General features: G+C 54.0%; 1 protein-coding gene across 1 annotated transcript; it reads left to right on the plus strand.

Moving 5' to 3' along the window:
* The first annotated feature begins 1,501 nt into the window (after positions 1 to 1,501).
* On the plus strand, positions 1,502 to 5,070 carry TENT5A (terminal nucleotidyltransferase 5A). The gene is made up of 2 exons (XM_064169243.1): positions 1,502 to 2,005; positions 3,000 to 5,070. The coding sequence occupies exons 1-2, from the start codon at positions 1,571 to 1,573 to the stop codon at positions 3,777 to 3,779; spliced, it is 1,215 nt and encodes a 404-aa protein (XP_064025313.1). The 5' UTR covers positions 1,502 to 1,570; the 3' UTR covers positions 3,780 to 5,070.
* The last annotated feature ends 4,465 nt before the right edge of the window (positions 5,071 to 9,535 follow it).

Consider the following 9,535-nt stretch of genomic DNA (forward strand, 5'->3'; position numbering starts at 1 on the left):
CGTTCTGCTCCGCTGTGCTGCGCTGGGGTGCGGGCCGGAGCGGCGGGGACCCGGCCTGGGGGACCTCTGTGGCCGCTGCGTACGGCGGTGATGCCCTTTTAGCCCATTTAACTGTGTGTGACAGGCACTTCGGCAGGTGACAAAAACCCAGCGGATGCCACCAGCGCTACTGAATATTAAAACAGTTAAAATGTAATTGCAAACAGAAATCCCAGCTGTGCTTCTAGCGCCGATGCACTGCACCCGCGGTTCTCCCCGCTTCGCTGCTGCCGAAGCTGCGCTTCGCAGGCAGGACGCTCCCCTGGAAGTCACCGACTCCCTCCCGCTCCTCGGGATTTCTTCCCTCTCCCCACCCCGCACTCCTGGCCACCAAGGGGTGTGTGAGAGGGAAGGAGGGACGGGCAGGCCCGGCGTGATCCCCGGCGCTGCCGCAGGCGGCACTGGAAATCTCGGTCAGGAGCCGAGCGGCTTAAACCACAACGGTCCGGGATCCTCCTCGGCATCTGCTCTGGAGCGGAGCCCGTGCCAAATTCCGTCGCTCTGGTATGAAGTTTGGCTGTGCCTGGGATGACCGGGAATGTCGGATGAACAAAAAAAAAAATAAAAAAAAGTTTGAAAAAAAGAAAAAGGAAAAAAATAAAAAAGGAAAAAGAAAATAAAAAGAAAATAAGGGATGTAGGGGGGGAAAGAAAAAAGAAAAGGGAAAAATGGGGGGGGGGGAGGGAAAAAAAAGGAAGTCATTGCCGTGTGCCTCCGTGCGCTCGTCTTGGCGCGGCAGAAGCCAGGGTCTCCGCGGCCCCCGCGGTGGGGTTGCACTTGTTGCCTCCCCGCCCCCCGTGGGCGCCGGGCCAAGCCCGTGCGGAGGGGCGGCTTCGCTGCGCGGCTTTTACAGGGGGGCCCGCGCTGGCCCTAGCCGAGCCGCGCCGTGGCGGTGCGGAGCCGGGGGGGCCGGCGGGGCGGCCCGTGGGTGCGCGGGGCGTGGGCGTGCCGGGGGCACCGCCGAGGCCGGCCATGCAGATGGAGGGGGCGGGACGCGGGCGCCGTGACTCGGAGCCCCGGAAGAGCGGAGAAACCCCGTATAAAAACTACTGGGGACCTTTCCCGGGCAGAACTACGAAAGCCTCGGAGACGGCGGCAGCCTGCGGCGGCAGACAGCGGGGCGGCGGGCGGCACGGGGCGGCCTCTGCCCCGGCGGGGCTGCGGGAAGCGGCGCAGGCGGCGGCTGTGCAGGTCGAGCGCCTTCCCCTGCCCTGCAGCATCGCTTTGCTCCGCAGGCTGCTTCTCCACCGCCCCTCTTTTTTCCCCCAAAGAAACGCCGCTCAATAGGTGTCTGTGTGTCTGTTTGTCCCTCCTCTCGCCTTCTGGAACGGGCAGTGGGCGCCCCTGGTCGCACGGGGCTGCTGCAGGGGGAGCGGCGCTTCGGTGCCGGGCGGCCGCCGCTGCTGACCGCTTGCATTTCCTCCTCTTTTGCTAGGCGCAGAAGGAGAGGGGGCCCGGGGGGTGGGGAGGGTGGGGGCAGCGAAGAGCCGCAGCGGTGCTATCCAGCCCGGAGAGGCGGCGGCCGCGCACCATGGCAGACGATGAGCAGGCCGGCGGCAGCCCCGGCGGGAGTTACGCGGGCGGCGGCGAGAGCGCGCACTGCAACGTGCTGAGCTGGGAGCAAGTGCAGCGCCTGGACCGCATCCTCAGCGAGACCATCCCCATCCACGGCCGCGGCAACTTCCCCACGCTGGCCATGCAGCCCCGCCAGATCGTCAAGGTGGTGCGGAGCCGGCTGGAGGAGAAGGGCATCGGCCTGCGGGACGTGCGGCTCAACGGCTCGGCCGCCAGCCACGTCCTCCACCAGGATAGCGGCCTGGGCTACAAGGACTTGGACCTCATCTTCTGCGCCGACCTGAAAGGGGAAGCCGAGTTTCAGACTGTGAAGGACGTGGTCTTGGACTGCCTCTTGGATTTCTTACCCGAGGGGGTGAACAAGGAGAAGATAACGCCGCTCACCCTCAAGGTAAACCAGCTCGGTGCCCGGGTGCCCAGAGCAGGGCGAGGCGTAAGCATCTGCCCGCGGGAATCGCGCACCCTCCGCTCCGGGGATGGAGAGGAGCACAGCTCCCACACCCCAGACCCACAGCGACCGTGAGTGGTGTTTGCACCCGACATGTCAAACCGAGGAGGAGTCTGCAGCACAGCGCCTGCCCGGGGCTCCTCAGGATTCCTTAGTTTTCCGTTCTCTGGCTTGCTTGCCGGGAGCTTTCCCCGGGGCGGGTTGTGTGCGAGGCGCTGCCAAGCTCCCAGCTGGGTCTGCGGCAGCTTGGTTTGCGGGGCCCGGCTCCTGGGGCGGCTGCGGGAGCTTAGGAGGCTTTACTGCCCGCAAGAAGGAAAGCCCGGCTGCGGGGCACGCGTTCTGGTGCGCTGGCTGAGCCGGCCCGGAGGCAGGTCCCCTCCTCTCGGGGACACCGCTCGAGTTCGTTAGGCTGAGCGCCAAATGCCCTTGAGACTTTTCAGAGGGATTTTCTGGAACATGGGACGCCTTTGTGGAACCTGCACGGGCAGAGCAGGACTGAGCGCAGTGAATATTTGCTGAATGTTTGTTGGTGTTTTTTTAATGGGGACAGGAAAGAGAATAGAAACCAACAAGAAATTATTTCTTACCTGACTGTTATCTGACTGTAGCGGGAGCCTTTCCCGTGGGCGTGCATAGGTGTTTGGCATGTGTGGCAGGGACTTCGTGTGTAGATGCATTTAGAGGTGACTGGAAGAAGCAGTGTCGCCATCTGCTTCCTTTGCCCCCACCCCTCTCATCCCCTTGCAGTGACAGGACTCCAGGCTCTCCCATTAAGATTTTCTCTGCAGTCTTTTATGAACCACAAGGACCAGGTCGGGGAAGGGGGGGTGGGGGGGAGGGGAAAGAAAGGGGGTGAGGATGTGCAAACAAGCGCAGCCAAGAGGGGGATTTCTTTTGCCTGTTTCTTCATTCGCTCATTTTGTCTTTGCCATTATAGGAGGCTTACGTGCAGAAAATGGTAAAAGTATGCAACGACTCGGACCGATGGAGTCTCATCTCCCTGTCCAACAACAGCGGCAAGAACGTGGAGCTGAAATTCGTGGACTCTCTGAGGCGGCAGTTTGAATTCAGTGTCGATTCCTTTCAGATCAAGCTGGACTCCCTGCTGCTTTTTTACGAGTGCTCAGAGAATCCGATGACTGAAACTTTTCACCCGACCATCATTGGCGAGAGCGTCTATGGGGATTTCCAGGAAGCCTTTGATCATCTCTGCAACAAGGTAATTGCCACCAGAAACCCTGAAGAAATCAGGGGCGGCGGTCTTCTGAAGTACTGCAACCTTTTGGTAAGGGGCTTCAGGGCTGCCTCTGAGTCTGAGATCAAGTCCCTGCAGAGATACATGTGCTCCAGGTTTTTCATTGACTTCTCGGACATCGGGGAACAGCAGAGGAAGCTGGAGTCCTACTTGCAGAACCACTTTGTGGGACTGGAGGACCGCAAGTATGACTATCTCATGACCCTTCACGGCGTGGTGAATGAGAGCACAGTGTGCCTGATGGGACACGAGAGGAGGCAGACTCTGAATCTGATCACCATGCTGGCCATCCGGGTGCTAGCCGAGCAAAACATCATCCCCAACGTGGCCAATGTCACCTGCTATTACCAGCCGGCCCCGTACGTAGCAGACGCCAACTTCAGCAATTACTATATTGCCCAGGTGCAGACGGTGTTCCCTTGCCAGCAGCACACGTACTCCACTTGGCTGCCCTGTAATTAAGGACTGAAGCCAGGAGACCTGGTGGGGAGACCCATTTGCTAAGAGGCAGGAAGGGGCGATGTGTCCCTGTGAAGAGGGGTGTTTGTGCAATGCTGATCTGCTCTAGGTTTTGAGCTCCAGAGAAGCTTATGGTTCTGCTCATAAACAGCGGGAGCACGATCGAGAGAGACCCCCTGAATAATTGGATCCTACCCCAGAGCACAAGAGGCCTGTCATTAAAAGCAACCAGCTTCCCCTGAAAGAAATGAGGGAGGATGCTTGATGACAATATGGGTTGGCAGTGTCTGCTCCCATAGCTTTGGCATAGAGAAGGTGGGAAAGCCTTATTTCCTTTCATTTTTATTCTTACTCTAGAATGGGATCTTGCAAAAGGGAGAATACGAAAGACATAAACAAACAAAAAAAAGACAAAAAGGAAAAAAAAGACAAAAAACAATTCTATGTATTCAGGAATTAAAAGTTAGAGGCATAAAGCAGAGATAGACTGAATAAAGCAATGTATATCAGGATTCCTGCGTTTGGGGCTTGCAGCAAGGGCCACCTATGAACTGTCGGTGTAGAATGTATTAGCTCGCTTGGCTAGAATGCTTTCCCAGGAGCAGCTTGCTCCAAATGCACAGCAGAGACTGGTGCAGGTGCAAACCCAGGGGTGCCACGCAGGGTGGCAGAGCCCAGCTGTTCCAGCTGGGTACATGCCTCCCCTTCTAACGGTGTGAGGGTGCAGGAGAACCAGCTGGGGCAAACAGAGTATACTGGAGGACCAAAGATTTCACAAAGAAGTTAGCCCGAGCAGAGAAGACACAGTAGAGTATATAGATATATAAATATATACATATATATATATAAAGAAAAGAAAGATATTGCTATATTTGTACACGCCAACCCTAACTCAAAAGTGCCTGATGCCTTCATAACGTTTGAAGTGAGGAAGAGGAAGTCTAGTTTTGTGGTTTAACCATGCATTCTTGTTCTATCAGGGACACAAGGATGAAAGACACAAAACCCCATCATAAGCTTGTGAATAAGTGGTGGAGGAGATGCCCAATGGCTGTGATTTTTGTTGTTGTTGTTGGCAAATGCCTGTATAGAGTTAATGTTCCGTCGGTGTGCCCTCACCTAGGTACGTGTGTGTGTGTGTGTGTATATATGTTTGTGTGTGTATATATGTCCATGGCAGGGCTGTCTATCTCTATATGCACACACAAGATATATATCTCTATTGACGTGGTCTAGGACAATGTAGCAGTTAAGGAATGTTTAAATAAAGTACTCTGTGTTTCCCAGTTTGCAACAGGATGTAGTAGCACAGTGGACACCTTGCAGTGAGTTTTTAAACCCACGCCTGAGAAAGTGGAGTTAAAAGGAGCCAGTCAGGATTAGAGTGGGATTCAGATAATGTCTTTGGTTGCAAAGGATTACAGTAATTCAGTGGGTTGCTCGTGAGCCATAATAATTCCACAGATGGAGAAACATATGACTAGCGGGGGGGGGGGGGGGGGGCGTGTTTCTTAACTCTTTTTGTACTGTAATGCCATTTTGACATTAACCCACTAATGCTGTGACTGCATACCTCCGTGACGTGTAATTCAGTGGAACGTGGATCAAAGATAGGTCTATTTAACCCCCCTGACAGCTAAAGGATATTGTTACTGGTTGGTGAGCTGAACACTAAGAGTTAATATTTAAAGAGTATTTTTAATCGAATGCATTTTGCATTCCAGGACCACTAGGATTTAGCCAAATGTGAAGTGATCCCTTTCAAAGAGAAGTCTTTGCACGGTTGCTTTAAATTTATATTTTAGAGAGATATATATATATTATATATATATTTTATGCGACTATTAAACATCTTTGATCTGATTGTCACACTGCATTTACAATTTCAGTACTGTACTTTATTTAAATGGAATCCCTTTACATTGGAACATCAACTTAAGTCGCTTTCATTTCCTCTCCCAAAAGACCAGCAAGGGGGGTGGAAAAAAACCCCAGACACCACAGCTCAGCCTCTGCTGTTGCTTTCACTTCGGTGCCATCTCTGAAGATGTTAAATTCTTTGTTGGGCTTTGGACACCTAATGACTTGAGTGGCACTTTAATATTTTGCTTTCTTACTGAGGGGGGGCGGAAAGGAAAGGAAAAGGCAGTTCAGGCTTTTGAAGGAAAACTTACCCTGCTTGCGGGCAGGGTCTGTTGCTGGAGGCAGGGGAGAGAACTGGTGTCCTGGCGGTGTGTTTTCCCTACGGAGCCAGCAAGGTACATCTATTTTTGTCAGGCTTTGTGCTTCTGGCTCTGGAGGCAACTTAATAGCAGCCTGCTCTGTTTACCCAAGCACCTTCCCCGCCGGTCCTTCAGGAAACGTCAAAGCTGGGTCGTTGCCATTGCCGGCCTTGCCTCGCAGACCTTGTCCTCACCTTCCCTTCCTCCGGTGTTGCTTGCAGCCTCCCACCAGGCTTCTTAAGCGTGGTCTGGAATCGACCCTAGCCTGGGTGGAAGGTTGGACTGGGTGGTCTTTGCGGGTCTCTTCCACCGGCTGCTTTCTGTGGTGCTGCGATCCTCGTCCGCCTCTCCCCTGCGGGGTCTCCGGCAGCTGCGGCGGAGGGTCGCGGGCTGCCGGGCGCCCCGGGCTGCCGGGCGGGTTCGCTGGCGGAAGCTGCGGGGAGGGCTGGGGCGATAGGATCAGCTGGTGGTGTGGGATGTCTGCTCTGGCCACAACTCTTTGCAGCAAATGCATGAGTCATCCGCTCTTTGAAAGGCTCTGGGAATCCGCCGCTGTGCTCCCGCCGCAGCAGGCTGATAGTACATGACACGATGTGCATTTTTGCCCTGTCCTTTGAAAGACCCTTTTCTTCTTCTCCCCCCCCGCCCCCCCGCCCCCATTGCTTGGAAGAAGGTTTTGATTTACTTCCTCTCGGCTCCGAATTTTATTGTGTTTCGGGTTTTTGTTTTAATGATTGACAGCAGCTAGTTGGTAGTGCGTTGCAGCAGGGCTCTGCGCTGACCTGCACCTTTCCAGCCTTTGCCTTTCGATACATATATAATATGTTTTCATATATATTATATAGGTATTCTGGATCGGGTTTGCATGTGTTAATGGCCCAGTGGTGGAGCCGGTGGGGCCTTGTTGTGCATGTGGCCGGTAGCTGAAAAGGTGCCTGGTGTCAGAGGTGGGAAGAAGCATGAGAGTCAGAAGCAGGAGCAGCCCCGTTCAAAGCTGGCTTATTCCTGCGGTTTGCACGCCTTGCCCTCCAGAAAGCCTGGCTTCTTTTGAGCTGGGTGCCCCCCTACCCTTCAGCACACTGCCGCTTTTAAGCCTGCCCTTCCTGCCTTGAGGACTTGGGTTTTTTTCCCATCCAGTCTGGTGGGAGGTTGGAACTTGTGCTGCCAGCGACAGTGTCCCCTTTAAAGAGCTGCGCCCATTCAAACCCCTGACCTGATTACAGCAAAGCTCTGTGCCCGGGCCGAGTGTGCCGCTGACCAGCAGGGCGCTAAACCTGCTTCGGCTGCAGCCAGCCTGAAACAGCCCAGAGCTTGGAAACGAACTCTTTGGGTGGGTGTTTTTTCCCCTCTTGGATGTAGCTGCCCTCCCAAATGCAGGAACATTTATTCTAAAACCGGAAGAAGGGCAGTGAGGAGACCAAAAAAAGGTGATATTTTCCCTAGCTTCTTTTATTGCACTTAAATATATATATTTTAATCTTGCACAAAGGCCTTCATGCCAGTCTTCTGATCGCCTCCTGTTAAATGCTTGTGGTTTGCATCCCCTCAGAAGCTCTCAACCAGTTCAAAACCAGCTTTTTAAATCTTTTCTTTTTTTAATTGAGACAATGAAGTGTGTGAGGTACAAATGCACAGACAAGGAAATAAAACCCACAACAAACCAACCTGTAATTAATTGCATATTTAGCTCCTAGTTGAATATATTCTCTTGTATGGTCTCCTTCCTTTCTGCAGAGGGCTTCCCCTTGCCAGAAGGAAGATGGGTGTACTGTTTTGCTGTTGTAATGATGGTTTGCTAACAAAATAAAGAGTGAAGGAAAACAAAGAAACAAACAAAGCAAAGAGCCTGCCGATTTCAAGACAGCTTGGCTAAAGCATTGCAGGCTCCTGCAGCCCGTAGGAGTCTGTGCAGATTTGCTTTCTCTCGGATTCCCTTACAACTGTTGCCTTCTGCAAGGCATCCTGTTGCAGCAGACTGCTCCTTGGATTGCTCTTTTGGAATGTTTTGGCTATAGGCTTTGTCACAGAGGAGAGAAAAAAGATCTGATGGGAACCAGACTTTGGAGGGAACAGGTTGTGAATTTTGTTTACAGCATCCAATATTTGGATTTCTGATTTTTTTGTTTTCTTTGTAAATAAAAAGAAGTTATTTTTTTCTATTGATCCGTGTCTGCTGCTCTCTCCCCTGTCTGCAATAGCTCTGGCCTGCCCCTGCTGAATACCGACTTGGCTTTCATTAGGGAAGGACAAGGGCAGCCCTTTTCTGAGAAGAGCAGCCCTGGGCTGCTTGCTGATTGGAGCAGCAGAGGGTCTGCAAAGTGCTGCCTCGGGCCAGCCAGCTTTGCCTGGCTGCACTCAGCTGCAGGGCAGCCTGCCCAGCCAGGGCCAGAAATACTCCAGTGCTGCTCCACCTGTGCAGATGGTCCAGGATCCACTGGCCCAAAAGGGCACTGCAGCAGACCCACACATTTGCTGCCATCCCAGCTGGGGCAGGAATCTTTTCCTTGCATCACAAACCACGATGCTGGCCTGGCTCAGGAGCAGTGTGGGCAGCAGGACAAGGGAGGTTATCCTGCCCCTGTGCTCAACACTGCTCAGGACACACCTGGAGTGCTGTGTCCAGTTCTGGGCTCCTCAATTCAAGAGAGCTGTTGAGGTGCTGGAAGGTGCCCAGAGCAGGGCAGCAAGGCTGGGGAGGGGCCTGGAACACAGCCCTGTGAGGAGAGGCTGAGGGAGCTGGGGGTGTGCAGCCTGCAGCAGAGGAGACTCAGGGCACAGCTCATTGCTGTCTGCAGCTGCCTGCAGTGAGGCTGTAGCCAGGTGGGGTTGGGCTCTGCTGCCAGGCACCCAGCAACAGAGCAAGGGGACACAGTCTCAAGCTGTGCCAGGGCAGGTTGAGGCTGGCTGTTAGGAGGAAGTTGTTGGCAGAGAGAGTGATTGGCATTGGAATGGGCTGCCCAGGGAGGTGGTGGAGTGGCTGTGCCTGGAGGTGTTGAAGCCAAGCCTGGCTGGGGCACTTAGTGCCATGGTCTGGTTGATTGGGCAGGGCTGGGTGAGCTTGGAGCTCTCTTCCAACCTGCTGGGTTCTGTGATTCTATTAAGTCCTTGCGATGTATTTGGTAGGGGCTGGCACCTCCAGTGGAGCATTTGGGGAGGGCCTGAGGGCTATGAGGTGCTGCTCCCTGGGTACAGAGGTGGGACTGGCTACCTGCGGTGGCTGGGTGCTGCATGTGTAGCAGCCTGGGGAGCTGCTGGGGCGTTGGGTGTCCATACCCTTTGGATTTGGCTGCTGGATCAGTGCAGTTCTTCCCACAGATTCAGCCTTTGGTCTCCTTCCCTACCAGCAGTGCTGTCCTCGTCAGCAGAGGGCTGTTCCATTGGCTGTGCTTACAGGGGAGGTACCTCTGTCAGGAGGGCTACCTTCCTCAAAAGGCACTTCAGGGCAGTCTCAAACATTAATTTGCAGTGCCTGTGGCAGTTCTTTTCCAACCAGGGTGCCTCAAACTGACCCAGATTGGAAAAACATTGCCTGAGCCT

The sequence above is a fragment of the Pogoniulus pusillus genome, chromosome 31 (assembly GCF_015220805.1).
Source record: "Pogoniulus pusillus isolate bPogPus1 chromosome 31, bPogPus1.pri, whole genome shotgun sequence".
Classification (NCBI taxonomy): domain Eukaryota; kingdom Metazoa; phylum Chordata; class Aves; order Piciformes; family Lybiidae; genus Pogoniulus; species Pogoniulus pusillus.